Raw genomic sequence first — 17,742 nt, 5'->3', positions numbered from 1 at the left:
CAGAGCATGTTAGAACTCACAACACAATGTGTTGCACAGCCCAGTTGCTGTCTTGTACTCAGTCATGATATAACTGTGCTGGCACTTATATGACCATGATCAAACACAGACCCAAGCTGCTGCATGTGACTGTCCCAGTGCCAGGAGGGAAACAGCAGCTAATACAGTGCATATATGGTGTAATGCATTCATTCAGCCTCTTTTTCCAGGCCTACACTCATATTAAACTGTTTTTCTCTTACACAGTAACAATTCTCCAGAACATTCCAGGACTACAGCACTGACTACAGAAAATTAGTGCAGATACAGTGGCCTGACTTGGTGTGGAGATTATTGTGCCCCAAAGGTATAATTTGTACATAATGATGCCAAATATTGCCATTTGAGCCCCTTTATATATATTTTCTTTATTCTCAAACTGCTTCCTACCTGTGCCTCAATTATGGAATCTTTGAGGCCAAATAACTAATTTTTTCAAGAGAATGGAGAGGTCAAAGTGATCGCACAGCTGAGCAGATCTTATGGCCAGATAAATAGGACATATCTTTTCTGTCCTGAACAAATCGACTCATGCAAGTGAGCTGAGGAGTGCCAAAGGAAGCTGCAGACACCAATTTATTTCAGTACCTCTTGTTGTGTTAATGTTTTGCCAGAGATTACTGGCAGCACCTGAACAACATTCTCTGAGAAAAGGGGTTGTCAATGCACAGATACAAGGATCTACCTCTTATAATTTTTCTTGATTCTGCAGTAGCATTAAAAGCACTCTACAATGTAAAAACTAAATCCCATTATGTCTTTCAGCTCCATTACTTGTGGATGACATTCAGAAATGTCTAGTAATGGCAAACAGTGGATTTTTCAGCACTTCTCCATTTTGCTCAATAGTTTGGACAGCACTTGAAAAGTTGCTTCAGTTGTAAGTAAACTTCAGCATCATTTATTCTTTCCCTGGCTAGGGATGCTTGAGAATGTTGTCCTGATTTCCTTCAGTAACTATCTGTGAGATTCCTACCAGGGGCCAACTTTCCATGACTCTTGATAGAAAAACTCTCCAAAAGGCTGATTAGTCATCAGGCAATGAAATAATTCTTGGCATAAAATAATGGTCTTCCAACAGAGGACTTTTAAAAACAAAAACAAGACAAAACCAAACAAAACCTACTATGCTTCCACTTCAGATTCCATAGCAAAATTACATGTAATAATGACACCATTACCTAAAATACAGCTAAAACCAACCATAGCAAATGTCATGGGTCATGATCCAAAGACTCCTTCCCTCTAGACCCATCCAAGAAGTCCAACACACATTTTCACATTGTCTATTTACACTCAGCTACCTGGGAACATGATCCAGGATTTGGGTACTGAACAGGAATATACAGAGCTAGAATAAAGGCAGACTAGCAGATGCAGATCATCTGGAGTCTTGCTCAGACTGCTTTGGGAAATGGCAGAAAGGCTTTAATCTGTCTCTGACAAAGTGCTACTTTTCTTGACAGACTTCCCCCAACCTACAGTGCCTTTCAAGAAGTTCTATTTCTTTTACAGCAGGTAAACAGAAAATGTCCACACTGCATTAAAAAAGGAAAACAAAAAACTAAGGGATGAGCCTGCCTGACTGGGTACATGGCAGACTAGCAACCTACACCTCTGGAAAAAAAAAATGCCCTATTTTCCAGGCTATGCCATATTCCAAGGACAAGCACTAAAAATTCTTCTCTTGAAGCCAAGACAATGTGCAAACAAGCATGCTAAAAAGCAGACTGGCCCAGTGATCTGGATATTGAAGTGTCCACAAAGATAGGCTAGAGTTTCTTCTTTAATTTACTGAAAGATGAATGCTTTACATTAAACCCTCAGCATAAAAAAACCCCAATCCATTTTTGTAAATTAAATTGGAATTTTCTAACATTTCTGCCTTGCTTTCTCAAAAAAAACAAAAAAAAAAACAAAAAAAAACCAAAAAAAAACCCACAAAAACAACACAAAAAACCAGAAAAAGCCCTCATAGACTGCCTTAGGAAGTTTCTGAAATTAAAGAACATTCAATTCATATATCAGGATAAATATTGCTTTTCACTTCCATTCCCAGCAGCCACATTAGGTTAGCACAACAGAAGATGAGGAGATTAAAATTATTTTGGGCAAGAAAAAAAATAGATGAACACTTTTTGTCCTAATAGTGGATTTTTTAAAAAAACAATGAAGTTACAAAAATGGACAATTTTTTTTGTAAGAAAAGACAGTGACTTAAGACTAAAAATTTATTCATCTTTTATAGGCTGAGTCAATGCACGACCTTTATGTTAAACGCGACCTGAAGAGCACATGGCTGAATGTAGGATTCTGTAATAGTTATATGGCAGGAGCCCACACTTACAGCCACAGTGCCTTTTGTATAAATAATTTGGTAAATGACAGTGTGAGTTAGGAATATCAAGTAATGCAATCTTTGGTTTATTCCACTTTTAAGGGCAATCTTTCTAGCCTAAACAAACCTCCTCTGTTTACAAAGGCTTTGCTGATTGCTTAGGTATTCCTGCACTTTTCAATCAAAGATAAACTCATAATTTTCTATATATGGCCAGAAAAAAATGATACATCAGATAAAAATTTCTTAAATTCTAGCATCAATTGGGCCCTGGACTCTCAGATACAGCCAGTTTTTCAAGTATTGTAGGCAAACAATCACAAATGAGCCCTTCACAATCCTTCACATACATTCTGCTACAAGATCCCTGCAAGCTGGGAATGGCAAATATTCCATTTCACCAAGTTACAGGCACTAGTGTAAACTACCCAAAGGCACACAGCAAGTCTGTGACACACATGAAGATTTAACCTAATTTGTCTTAACTCTCAGAGCCCTACTTTAATTTGTGGATCATTCCTCTTCCTTAAAGGATAGTTATCAAGGGATAAGATTAGAATAGACCAAAACCTAGCCTTCAGTCCAAATTCCTTTGTCTTGTGGATTTCATCCAGGCCCACAGAGCATTAAAATAATTTTTCCCATTATTTTTAAGTATCTCTTATGACTGGTAGGATATGGGAAGTTACCCTCAGTTACTACACTGAACCGCATATAATCATTTTAAAATGTTTTTATCACTAATTTGATGGACTACAAGACATCATCAAGCCAGTCTATTAAAAACAGATATGTGTAAATTTTCTAAAATATATAATTTCATAGGCATGGTATGTGCTTCTGTATCACAGCCTTGAAATTTCTGTATTATAGATTACCACTATCCACTTTTAGAGACATGGTAAATATGCCTCGTTCATTTGTTTCACACCTCCAGTTCAAAGCTCTCCTTTTTGCTTTTAAAACAAGAAGTTACTTAGAAATCAAACCAATTCCATAAAATATGTAGGATCTGACCAATAGAAAATGCAGTCAAATAAAAGTTATAGGTATTCTCTTAGATATCAAAACTACAGATCACCAAAAGTACTTTTTTAAAACTGAGAACTATGATTAAAATTTCTTTTGATACAAACAGGAAAAGAGTGATAGTTTTGTGTCCAGTGCCAAGTTTCAGCTCACATTCTCGCTGGAATTTGTGTAACTTTCCAACTAGAGACTACAACTATGGAGGTCTTTCCACTCCCTTAAGCACAATCAGTTATATGCATCTGATCCTCACTCTAGGAACACAGAACTCCATGTCAAACAATAACTACACAGGGAGAAGTTATCCTTAGAAAACATTGCAACTGTTAAATCTGTAAAACGCAATTTGTGCTAGAAAGGCATGAGGCTAGTTTGGGGGGGGTGGGGGTGGGAATATACCTAAAATTTACTGCATTAAAGGCTCTTGCTAAAAGGAAAGCTAAATTCAACCCTTCATGTGGGGGAAAAAAAAAATCAGTTCTACAGCTCTATGAATGTTTTGTCCTGGAATGCAGAGCACAAGTTAAACAATGTCAGCTCCTAGCCAGAAGTGAATATGAAATAACGTTTCCGGAATAAATGTGTACATCTTATTGGCTCAGTCTTTACATTTTTAAAGCAGCATATGTGTTTATATTCTGACCTTTGTACATTTTCCAAATGAGAACAAAATAAAAACATCTAAGTAATCCATCTAGGTATTTTCAGCAATAACCAGGCTCCTGCTACTTTCCAAGTGTCAGTCACAGTCAGGTAACTGCTCCAAGTGTCACAGCAATTGTATTTCTATTCTTGATATTTAGAAAGAAAGTGTTGTTCCACAGAATCTCGCCTGTCAATTTTATATTGGTTTCAGCAGAAGCCATTCAAACACTGGAAACAAGCAAGGGCAACTTCATTTTGCAAGTGATACACAAATTCCTTATCAAAAGGGAAAACTGAACTTGTTCTACAATTCTCAATTTAATTTAACAATAAGAAAAGCCTCAAAGCAAAGAAGTTTCTAGTAATACGTGAAAAATAGAAGCTGATCCCAAACTAGTACCTACAATGAAGGACAGGTCACATAAATCCAGTCTTGGCCTGCCAGCTGATCAGTACTAAACATTCTCAGTATCAGTACTAGATGGCTCTGAACCAGACACTCAGGTGCTTCGTCCACCTGAACACTGTAGTGCACCTTTAGGAATCCACTGCTTTGAATCAGACTCAGCACGGATGCAATACCCACTCCATGCCTTAAACCCACTGCCTCTTCCAGGCCATCAAACTGGATTGCTTTCACCCCAGCTGAACTGATCCCATACCAAACAACCAGTGCTGGAATAAATTCACACTACGATTTAAACAAAAAAAGAAGGCATGTGCCAGTTTCTATGTTCAGAGCTGTGCAGTCAGTTTTATCAGTTCTTAACAAGCAACTGTATAATAACTTCAGCAAATTAAACATTAAAATTTAAAAAAAAAATAAAAAGAAATAAACTCACTGAAAAGGACATTGCAATAGATGTCGAAGGTGAGACATCAGATGGCGACATACTGACCACAACCACAAATAATAACTGCTTTCTCAGAAGCTAAACACATCTTAGCAAGCACAGAAAACTCTAGGATCATAATTAAGAACAAAAATAGTTTTGCATAATGGTTAAATTTCCCCATGGCAGTGGAATGATGCCCTGCTTGTGTCCATGCCAGTGGGTCTCCAGCAGTGCCTCCTGAGGGGTGGGACCACAGGCCAGCTCCCAGAAAAGGGACCTTGCGTCTATCACCTCCAAGCTAGAAGAGGCAATAAATGACCTGCTCTATTAGGGAGAAGCACTAACACTCTCCTTAACCTGTACAACTTAAGGACATCTTTCTGAAGCTCATTTGCATGTTTAGTTTTGATTCTGTCAAGGATCCAGATGCTATAGTGGCAGAATTCTTCCAGTGTTAGACATAAAAACATTTTTCTAACATGAAGGAGCATATTTCAGTAAGCAGCCAATGTGGTACAGGCTGACACCAAGAAGACTACAATGACCTGGATCCAGGAGTACTTGTCTCCTCTCCTGAAAGGCCTATACATGCACCTGACATCAGCTCATCCCAGGAGATCTGATGTTATCTGGTGTTACAGCTATGGAGACAGTGAGTGCCATGCTAGAATTGTAAATATTAACCTGCCCCCTTTCAATTGAGAAGGGTGATCACACACATTTCTGTGATTTATCTCCCATTACTCTAAAACAGAACTGCAAATAATACTTTCTCTCAAAACAAGGGAAATTATTGAGCTTCTGGATAAAGAGCAGATCAAGAAACCTTCTTCAATTCACATAATGGGGAAAAAAAAATAAAGGGAGACAAAACACTTGATACCCTTTTAACAGCACCAGAAGATGAAAAACAGAATTTTTTCGCAACACAGTGCTGTAGTTTTGTGCTCCATATAACCTTCCCAGGAAAATTCTCTTTGGTGGAAATGGATCAATGACATCCAATTTCGGCAGTAGCAACAAACTCAGGTCTTTTTAGCAGTATTTACAGAATGTTGAGAAGCTCCTTGAATTCCCAAAAACAAAGTCAGAAAAGAGGACAAACACCTACATATTTGCATGGAAAGCACAGCTTTCTCTTACAAGCTCAAACTGTTCTTTGGTTAGATTTCCCAAGATTCCAAGTCTCCCCACTCTCCCTATACCTCCCAAACCCTGCATCTGTGCTTAATGACATAATTTGAAGGATGGACTTGAAGAAAGTATGGCCTTGTTCCTCTTCTTTTTGCTTTTTTTTTGAGGCCATAAACTGAAATAATTACAGATAAGGCATGTTCATATGACAATATATTCCAGATAGACAGCAAACTAGGGTGCACTTTCATCACTGACTCCATTTTATTCCTGATATTAAGAAGGCAAAACCAGAAGAACAAATTACTTCTTTTTGCAAGGTGGATAATGGAAATTAATCTACATCTACTCCCACCTAAACTGCCAGCAGCAGCTACATTCCAATAGAAGAGGAAAGCTGACAGCTTAGCAAGGGAGACATGCAGAAAAATACTGCAGATAAATTTTTTAACAAGAATTGAAGTTAGTAGTATCTAAGAATAAATAACCATCTATCTTCTTTCAAACAAATTTTTTATGTGTATTAGGCATTAAATAATATTTCCAGTAGGCTGAAGCAACAGGAAGGAAGGAAGGAAGGCTGTTAACTTTGTATTTAAATTATCTCACAGATGCTTAAATATTGTAGTGCTGAAGGCTAGATCATAGTTTCTCATGTTTAGACTACCTATTAAAAACCAGTAGAGAGAGATAAATTATCAGCTAAAAGATGGGTTTTAGGAAAGATGCCTGAATGTCACTCAAAGTTATTGAGCAAAATGGCTGGAAAGAAAAAGCACTATGCATTCAGAACTGGAAAATTAAAACCTCAAAAATAGAACTAAAGATAAAATGATGACTGGGTCTAGTACTAAAGAGACTCATGAAGAAACAGATCGATAAAGCTACCGGATCCTAACTTCTCAATTTCAGTAGAAATTAGCCATAACTGGGGACAAAAATTAAACCTCTCCCTCTAATGTTTAATATCATCAATTATTAAGAATATACGATTTTCAAAACTCGTTCATGATGAAAAAAATGAGTTTATTACAATGGTAGAAAACATTTTGTTTGAAGCCTTAATAAAATTTTGATAGATATCTATAGCACATATCGTAATTGTTTCTGACTACAAGCGTGATGAGTATCACAAACATTGTTTTGGATGAGAACAAGAAATCTCAGGACAATTCCAGCATTCTATTAGATAAACTTTTTGTCATATTAACCATTGTTAAAACAGGAGGAATACTTAAACAAATTTCCTAGCTTTTAAACATTTATTTCCAAGATATTAAACAGCAAAAATTCTTGATCAACACTTATTTCAAGGACTTGTGGTATTCATCTGCATTTTTTAACAAAGGCAATTACTGGCCCAAAGATGGAGTTCTTCAGCATCAATGAAAAGTGTGACAGCTTCAGAGACAGGATCTAAAAGGGAACAATTTCAGCAGTAAAAATAATGGGAAACAAATTAGAAGGACCAGATCCATGCAGTGACAATATATATTCATATGTGAGGTCATCCAAAATGCCACAGCAAAGCTGTCATGGAGAGCTTGAGTTCAAGTTAACCCACTTACAAATGCCTTATAACTCATGGCAATGAAATTTTTCACACTAGTGTTACAAACTATCGTTAAAATCTGAATGGGAAAACACACCAAGACTTTCAGCCTGTGTGCTTGGGCAGGCGAGTCTGAATGCTTACACTAAGCTCCAGCTTGTATTCATCCCAACACCAAGAATTCAGTACATCTTTTATTTATAGTCTACACTGAGGCTTTGGAAGGAATGTTTTATTTCCAGTGTTGGGCAAGGATTTCTTCCTATCTGGTATGTTTTACAATGGACATGTCTGCTAAAACAGTATAATATGAAAACACTACCACTATTTATAAAAACATGTTTGACATGTGCATCACAGGGATCCAGAAGAGATTGATGCTGTTATAGAAATCTTTATACATGCAGGATGGTGTCTGGAATGACTGAGCAGGAAAGATCATGTTACTTCTCCTTTTAAAATCTATTTTATACAGCAATTTTCTAGACCCTCCATTAAGGAAGTCCTCATAATATTTACTAATTGTCCCTTTTAGCCCAGCTTTATAGAAACCACTTCAGTCACATAACTGAATTGTATGTGTAAGGTAGCTGTTCTCATTATCAGCCTTTACCTGCTCAAGCTTTCAACTTCAGATTCTTGCTCTGATGATTTTTTTTCTTATTCTCATTAAGCAGAGTAATTTAAGAGTCAAACACATAAGTGAAAAACACTTTCTGTTGTTACAGCATGCTTTTTACAACTCTGCCTTCCATTACCCAGAGTGTAATTGCACAATAAGGCAAGGCTGACTAAATTAAAATTTGGATTTTTTTTATTGTTCTATTCTTTATAATTTCCTTATTTTATCTGTGGTCCACAAATTACTTTTCTGAGCAGCAATGCTAGAAGGATGTAGTTTATGGAAAAGATGGCAAATTGCCATATGGCTGTTGTACGGTTCATTCTGAAGATACCTTGTACCTACGATCCGCATTTTACTCCTAGGCACTTCAGGCACCCTTTCCTGTCTCTATCCCCCTTCATTTCAGACCTCCTATGTTTTTGTATGACATGGGATAATTGCATATTCCATATTCCAATGATATTTTGAAATGTTGAATGAGGCACTGGACATTCGATTATCATCATCTTTTTGATGTAACCCCAAAACTGTGTGTCTTCTGGGTAACTTACTGCATCAATTTAAATCTGGATTCATGTATTACACTGCCCAGAAACTGCAAATAGAAATTCTGTGTGAGTACTTCTGCTATTTTTATCACAAAGTACATGAAAAATTGAAACAGAGCTCCTCAAATTTTTTATGAAAAATCAAATTGGCAAACATGATGCTTTTCTACAAGGAAAAGTGTAATAATGCCAGTCAATTAGAAAAGTAAAAAACTAAGAGAAAACAAACCACGCTCAAAGCCAAATTTCACCCTTTTTTTAACAAAGTCTTGTTTAGTACTATGAGTGAAAACTGATCGACAGCCCAAAAAATGTATTCAGTAAAGAAAAAGATTAAATAAAACCCCAAGTTTGTAATTACTTGTCATGATCAAAACATCTTGTTCAGTTCCATGCAGTAAATGGGTTATCATTCCTGCCCAACATGTAGAAGGGTTAGTCTTAAAGGCTTCCCTGGAAGGATAAGAGGTTTCAGTATAAAACCCCTCTACAAAGCTATCTAGAATTACTAGTATCATCATCCAACATCCCAAAGAAAAGGAAATAAAGTGTATATTTCCTTTAGAATTCTCATAAGAATACTTTCAAAAAATACCATAATTAATGGATGTTTATGGTAACATCTACTGATAGACAAGTTTATTTCTTTTGACAGCTTTATCTAGGACATAGTAATTCATGTATACATGGAGTTCATCTTTTATGCACCCACATCCATAATACAACCAACAATATCAAACGGACTATGTGATAAATGTATCACCCCTGGTAAAATCACCTCTTTGTCTAATTCACGTATGTCAAGACCTATTTCAGCAGCAAAGAACACTGAGCCATTTTTAATGTCTCTTTTCCTCTTCTCCCTCCTTCATTCACTTTTTATAAATTGCTCACCTTTTTAAAGCATAGAACTTCTGTATAATAACACTCACTTGAAACTCGTAATAGGAACTCAAACCTGGGGTGGGAATAGTTTTGCTACAGCATGACTTTAATGCATTTGCATTAAAATAATAGTTGATGAAATAACCACTGTGACTTGTATTAAGCATTAAAAGTAGGGACATTTCACCATGTTGGTTACGTACTGTTCAATATTTCATTTCGCCATCAGCACCATCTTTGCTCCCTTAGCCATGAAGATGGCAGCTGTAGCCCTGTGCCTACTGATTTTCTTCATGATGATCACTACTGTTATTTTTTAAAACAGAAAATGGCTGAAACCAATCTGAATCCTCCATAAAAAAACTTGAGTTGAAACTTTCATTAAAATGCAAGTGTTATGAGGCTACAGACATGGTAATATGAGAGATGACCATCTCAAAATATTTATTATTTCTCTCAGCATCAAATGACCAAGTTCACATCCATACAATGCATTGACCACTGATTTTAGTTAAGTTCACATTTATGCTCTTCTGAAATAAATTTATAAGCCAAACAGAATTTCAATAGAAAATTCAGGACATAAATTTGGGACAGCAGGGCTATAGCTGGGTAGGAAAATAAGGGTGGAGAATTTAATGTGCTTACATGTGCTGTCTATTCTTTTGTCTTTCTCCCCTTACTTCAGTTCTGTATCTCCTTCTTCCTCTCCTTTTTACCTTTGTATTTTCCTTACCACACACTGACTCCTTTTCTACCTCCACCTTGCCTTCTTGTTCTCTTGCCTCCTCCTGCCTTCCACCTTGCCTTCTTGTTTCTTTCATGATTGCCCCAACAAATGAAATTACCCAATAGAGAGGTCATCTTTGATATCTGAAAATCAGAAGCACAGAAACAGCCTGTACCTTGATTAATCTGTACCTTGTGACCTAAATGTGTGATTTCCAAGCCATATGTTCCTGATTTACAGGAGCAGCTAAGGCCAGTAGTCTGCAGAGATTTGACTGTTTAGGTACATTTCACACATACTGAGGGAACTGGACAGAACTAAAGAACATAATGCAATACTTTTGCATAACAGACTTGGGATAAACCATGGGATAATACATGTATTAAACCAAGCTTAACTTCCTGACAGACACACGAAGCACCTCTGTGCAGGTTACAAGCACTAGGTCATTATGCTGTAGGAGTATATTCTAAAAACATGCACTCTCAGTGTTGAGAGATGAATCTTTATTCTCTTCACCAAGCTGGGAAATAAATTGGTTTTTTCTATTCACTTAAATGCATAAACAGGAGTAAATACAAGGAACAAAAATATAAGGTTTCTTTGAGAAACTGAAGTTAGCAAATGAAACAATAATCCTAGAGAGTTCCTGAGAAAGCAAGTTTTCCTCTGAAACAGACATGATACAAGCAAGAAACTGAATGTTGCTGTGCAAATGTCAGCACTGACATTGCTTATAGGTTATAATTCATAATGCAGTCACTACAAACCCATGCCAGCAAAATTTTATGTCTTCCTATACATACTAAATTAATGCTGTTCTCTTTTTCCAAGCTGAACAGTCAGCCAAAATCATCTCTATGTTGTTTCTTTAGCGAAAAAGAAGCTGAAGACAAATTCAAATATTTGTGGCAGTTTTACTACTTTTCTGTCCATAGGTCTTTGGAATTTTCTCCTGCTTCTCTTCAATACACTTTAACAAACTAACAAAATATTAGCTAGCAGAGACATCTCCACTCATGCATGCTTAATTTTGAGCAGGGATGCATAAATATTTTTGAGTGGAGGCTGCTATCATTTCAACTAAATTATTAACACAAAGATTTTAGTAAGAAATGGTTGTGTTAGAAGTGTTCCTTTCATCTATAATCACAAGTAGATACATATTTGAGAGGCAGTCCTTACTGCAAAGGCTACTAAATGGTACATATTACAACTTGACATTTCTAGTTGCTCATAATTTTGTCAGACTAGGTGTTTTGATGACACATCTCTCAACTTGAATAAAACACCTATGTCAGATTAAGTAATTTTTTTAAAAAATGGCAAACCACAAACAGCTGTCAACTTTCTTGGGTTTACTCTCTAAAATAACTGTTAGCAGTAAGAAAATATTTTAATTTGTTCCTGTCAAATTTGTTCCATTACTTCAAATATCTGCATTATTTTGAAGATTTATAGCAAGGATAGAAAGCTTTGTGGTTTTGTGACTGTGTACACTAGTAGAGAAGAGCAGGCAGTAGCCAAGCTCTGACCAAAGCCCACTGGACCAGCAAGGCACTCAATTCATGCCGCTGGAATTCTTCTCTCTCCCAGAATCTGCCTTCTTCCCAAACACCCGCCCTGAACACTTAATTTATATTATTCTCTGAATGACAGCAGACACAGTTCACAGAATTGCAATGAGATATGGCCCAAAGCTGTGCCAAGGAGTGCTCCAACAATGCCATGCTGACAAGGGACTGGTCTGTGGCTGGAAACTCGTCTCTTCTAAACTGCATCCACAGTAAGGCTGCTCCAGCCTGGGTCCAATCAGGTTTGTCCTTCTAGCCATACAAATAATGTTTTCTTTCTGTATTTCAAAACAGTGACTGTAGAAATTATTAAAACTTCATTTCTAAGGTTGGCTAAGTACTTATCAGATGACAGTGATTTCAGCCATTACCCAGCATACTGCAGATTTTAGTTTGAATATACATATTTATAAGGAATTCACATGTTCTTCTATATAGTTCCTGATTTAAGGATAGCCTACTACAATTTCTATGTACTTTTATATTTCTCCTTTGTCCTTACTGACCCCTTCCACTGCTCTAAACTACCCATTATCTATACATGACCCAAATATACTTGTATGCAAAGTTTTTTCTGGTTTCTACAATTTACCTATTATTTCAAAGTTTCTATGAACAGTATATCTGTAAAGCACTTCAGACTGAATAAATGAACTAAAATAAAAACATGCCTTTAAAATTGGTATTGTAAGGTAGAATATGTATGTTTTACCTAAACTGTGATCTCATATTATTTAGGCACAATCAGTGGATTAAGCTGAGATACAGACTCACATTTTCTAGCTCAAATTTTCAAAGGAACTCAAAGCAACCAACAGAAGCACACGGGGGAGGAGAGGGACATCTGTAGTATTTTCCTGTTAAAATACACCACTATCTGAGAAAGACACCAAAACAAGCTGAAGTAAAACAAAACAAAAGAAAAATAAACAGAGGCTATGTCGTGCCAAATGATACATACAGCACTGCAATTTTTGAGTTTAAAGAACATTAAAGTTACCTCGAAAAACTCCTCTACTAATTCATATTAAAGCTGGATGAAATACGAATTATTATCTACAGCAAATATTTTAAAACAACTGTAACAAATTATATAGGTTATTGCCCATCAAAACAAATTGCAAATCAACATGTAAGTGGTAACATCAAAAGAAAAGTATAGTCACTGTAAAAAGAACAAATAATTTACTGAGCATTTTCAAATTTTGCAGACACAGTATAATAAATTTTAATATGCACTTCAGACCTGCTAGAAGTTAGACAATTTTTCTAAAATTGTCTCATTTTTATGTATATTTCCTATTCAATTTAATGACTGCTATTAGTGTTAGTAGGAATTAGTTGTTGTAACTGATTAATGCTAATACATCCATGTAGGACAGTTAAATATTTTTTAAAAAAGCCAAACAAATTAACTAGAAAACCTGAAAAACATTCCCAAATTAAACCATGTGTTCCAAAGGGGATAATCTAAATGCTCTGAACATACAGAATGCCATTTCTGAGGTCACCTTAACTCCAGGTGCCAATTCAAAACTATGACACCAATACAACAAAGTTCTCCCTTCAGACAAGGTAACTGCTTTTACCTTCATGTGATTTCTGCAGCTGAGGTAATGGACAAAGCAGAGACCTGAACAGAGTTTAATTCAAGGTTCACATATAACTCTTAATCCCAAGTACAGAGTTTTTTTCTTTTTAACACAGCTTATGCCCCAGCTCATCATTTCTGAAACAGGATAATGCTCATGTACCTTCCAAAACACATTTCAAGGACAAAATTAATACTGACAAAGAGTTCAACTCCAGTGCTTTTAGGTATTTAGAAACATTTGGTAGGGAAAAAAATTGGTTTGGAGCATTTACACTGAGAGCTCAACAATACTCTGATTGAATTAATTAAGGAATACTTTCAGTTTGACATTTCAAATGTACAGCTTTAGTGAAGGAAAGATACCACCACCAGGTCTGACCTCCTTCAAAGAGGTTTTCATTTTACATTTGCTTATCAACTTTTCAAATTTATTGTTCTCTCCTAAGGAGGCAAACAGGACAGATATGCTATACAGAAGAAGTTTAACAATTCATAACGGCAAAAGAAAAAAAATTAAAAACATTCCTCCAAATTTCAGTTCTTAAGAATTGCTGCTTCTAGAAACAGAAAACAAAAGCATAAGGGAAATATGCTTTTAAGTTGATATTTAAATGCACTAAACAAATATTTGAGTACAAGTCTTTATGCCCCCAGTTATTAACAAAGGGCTGAGTGGATGCATTGTCATCTTACCTTAGAAGAACATATTCAGGGCAGACATAAAATCTGAATTTAAGATACACACTCCTGCACAATGCACACATACACAAGCACACTATTAGTAATCATTTACCATGAGTTACTTCTTATTAACCTTCATATGGCTTCACAATTATTTTAATTTTTTGTTTCTTTTAATTAATAATTATTGGAACTGATAGAATTTACAAACCATAATACAATCAAATGTTCAAAATACATTAGGCTTAAAAACGTGGCATTTTAAAGCGTTTTTGTCAAACAAGTAAATCAGTTCATCAAACTAAGATTCTAGCATATCTTTTAATGAGAATATTGACAATAATGGCTTTCCCTCTTCACAATCACAACAAAAAGACTGTTAAAAGAATCTTGATTACAGGTATTCATTAGAGAAGCTTAGAAAGTAAAGTAAAGTAACAGGTATGTAACACATACATACTAATAAATAAAACCACTTTTCTGCACTTCCCTCGGTGCAAATTCCAGTTCTCCATTTACCAGTGAGATTGTCTGATGTTAGAATAATCAGTTTGAAAAAACACATCTAGTGTTAGTGAATTAAGATAACAATTCTTCTCTTCCACATTATGACCATTTCAGTTTTCAAAGACAGCAAATTTTCAAATTTCTACTAATCTCACATAATCAGCATTAGAGTTTAAAATTGCCACCTAAATCTGCAGAACCTGATTGACAGATTCAATTTCTCATTAAACACACGTGGGTATAGCTGCAAAGAGCAGATGAAAAGAATGGCAACTGTCTAATGGGGTAACATGAAACATTTTGAAAACTTACCCACTTCTTAAACGCCTACTTGTTTATCAACATTTCCTGATGAAACGCACATAACACATCATTTTAAAACCTGCACTGAAATTCAACTAGCAAACAACTGCCTTCTGTACTCTGCTAAGTAAATCTACCTCCAGCACATCTGGGAGGGATGACTGCTTTGATGATCTGATGAGATACACTTCAAGTTATCCTCAAAAAAAATAAGATAAAGATTCCTGGAGGCTTTCCTCTTCTCCATCTAACCTCATTGACTGACCCTCCAGTGAGCCTGCTCATGACACAAAGACAAAGCACTGTGCATCCTTCAGAGGCAGCTCCTACCCGTCCCATAACCCACACCAGCAGATGGATTGACACAGTCTCTAAATAAAGCCTGTCAGCCACACAAAGATAAGGTGTCATTAGCTGCGTGTAGATCGGTGTTACCTTCAAACACAAAGATACTGCAAATGTTCTTTGCTGTCACAGCAACACTTGTTCCACAGGCCCTTCTAAATGCAGAAAATTTCACTCTGGCTTTCAGGAAGAAATTGTTCTAAATTGTGCTCTACTTTTTAAAACGCATATAAGTACATCTACGTAAAACGCTTAATCAAGTGCGTGAATACAGTAACATGCCCATGAGAGGTGTTTTCTAAGGTAGACATACCCCTGCACTAATTTCAGAATGCAGATTTGCTCCTACAGAGAGGAAACATATAGATAGATCTTCGCTAGACTATTACAGGCTCATACGCGACGAGCCATGCAGCTGGTGATACCTGTATGCCGAGCACCCAGCACCGCCGAACAGCCGAGGAAAGCCCGGGAGGTTAAAGTTTGCGGCGGGATAAGGGAAACCTCCCGCGGGCTCCGCTGTTCGGCGTCAGCGCGGGCGGTCTCTGCCCGCGGTGCCGCCGCTGCCCGCGCCCCGAGCCCAGCGCGCTCCCGCCGCCCCCGGGGCTCCGAGCCCCGCGCGCGGCCGCGCCCCGAGAGCCCCATCCCGGCCGGCCGCGCCCCTCAGCCCGGGGGCGCCCTCAGCCCGGGAGCGCCCTCAGCCCGGGAGCCCACTCAGCCCGGGAGCCCCCTCAGCCCGGGAGCCCCCTCAGCCCGGGAGCCCCCTCAGCCCGGGAGCCCCCTCAGCCCGGGAGCCCCCCGCGCCCGCAGACCCGGGCCCGGCGAGGCGGGGGAGCCTTACCCGGGAACTGCTGCGGCGGCGGCGGCGGCGGCGGCTGCTCGTCCTCGCCGCTCTCGGAGTCGGTCTGCATGGGCTCCTCGGCGAAGTTGACCCCGCGGGCGTCGGGGGGGCCCCGGCGAGGCGGCTGGGTGCCCCTGTCATGGCCGGTGCCCGCTCTGCGGCCGCTCGGCTCCTTCTCTGCCGCCGCCTTGGCGGTCGCCGCCTCTTCCTTGAGGCGCCCGAAGTACTGGAGGGCGAACTCCAGCAGGTCCCCGGGCTGGCTCCGCAGCACCTCTACCGTGAAGCCCTGCAGCAGCTCCGTCAGCCCCGCCGGGATGGAGATGCTCATGCCGGGGCCGGCCGGGGGGGCGCAGCCCGGCCAGGAAGGGGGAGGGAGAGGGGAAGGGGAGAGGAGAAGAAGAAGAAGGAGGAGGAGGAGGAGGAGGAGGAGGAGGAGGAGGAGGAGAAGGGGGGGAGAGCCCGGGGCCGGGGGTCGGCGGCCCGGGGGACGAGGCGCGCCCGGCGGATCGCCCGTGGGCAGCGGGAAGGGGCGGGCGGCGGCGCAGGTGGGAGCGGGCGGGGGGCGGGCCCGCGGGGGGCAGCGGCTCTGGCAGCCTCGGCGGCGGCGCCTCCTCCCCCCGCGCCGGGGAACCTCGCGCACATGTGACCCGGGAAACCATGACAACCTCCCGCCGGGGACTGCGGCCGCCGCGCCCCGCCCGCCGCAGCGCGGGAGCCCGCGGGGCGGCGCGGAGGGGACGGCGGGGCAGGGCAGGGCACCCCTGCCCCACCACGGGCTGTCCTGCCGGGGCACGGCCCCGCCGGGCACCGCGGCCCCCGCCACCCCCGGGCTCCCGGGGACACAAGCCTTGAGCGCCTTCTCCCTGCGGGGGCGTCCAGGCATCCGCGCTGGCGACCAGCGGGGATTCCCGATGAGCGGACATGTACCCTCTTAGGGGAGGACCGCAGTGAATGTAGCATTTCATAGCTGATTACTGCTGTGCTTTTTCACGGCCATGCACCACCTTAAAGCTCTTCTCTACATCATTCATACGCATAGAAGTGCTGTCGATTTATATTCATCTATATTATTTAGGATGGGAGGATGATGTGGTGCTAGAAAGAACATCCTGTTTGTCAGCTGGTTGTTTAAGGTCCACGAAAAATATAGCTGGAGAAAAAACCAATTGTTTAAAAATGGGGGAAGAAGTCCAATTTAAATGCTGCTGAGTGCCAACGCTCAGCATAGACACTCTTCCAAGCCATGCTGCAGAGACTACTTAGCACAGTGGTAAGTGGGTGCTGCTTGTCATCACCAGGAAGCTTAAATGTTTTGAATAAGTAACAACTACGGGTGCCATGTTTTTCAGTGCTTGACTAAACGCTTCTTGAAAGTGAGGTCTGTGGAATGCATTAAAACTGCATCCCCCCCCCCCCCCCTTTGTTATCACCTCTGAACATTAGCCAACATTTTGGGGTTCCAGAAAGATCTGTTAGAGTCTTATATTTATGCATCAAGCAAATTAACTGCTAAAACATCTAGGGCTGCGACAACAT

General features: G+C 39.6%; 1 protein-coding gene across 1 annotated transcript in view; it reads right to left on the bottom strand.

Annotated features, from left to right (window-relative positions):
* Nucleotides 1–16,578, bottom strand: part of PRKAR2B (protein kinase cAMP-dependent type II regulatory subunit beta) — a 75,510-nt gene extending 58,932 nt beyond the window's left edge. The window contains exon 1 of the mRNA XM_058863916.1: nt 16,207–16,578. Coding sequence (XP_058719899.1) covers nt 16,207–16,534 — 328 coding nt within the window. The 5' untranslated portion in view covers nt 16,535–16,578. The remainder of the gene's footprint in view (nt 1–16,206) is intronic.
* Between the last annotated feature and the right edge of the window lie 1,164 nt (nt 16,579–17,742).

This window comes from Poecile atricapillus, chromosome W (genome assembly GCF_030490865.1).
Source record: "Poecile atricapillus isolate bPoeAtr1 chromosome W, bPoeAtr1.hap1, whole genome shotgun sequence".
In the NCBI taxonomy this organism is placed as follows: domain Eukaryota; kingdom Metazoa; phylum Chordata; class Aves; order Passeriformes; family Paridae; genus Poecile; species Poecile atricapillus.
This window is presented reverse-complemented; position numbering and strand designations above follow the sequence as displayed.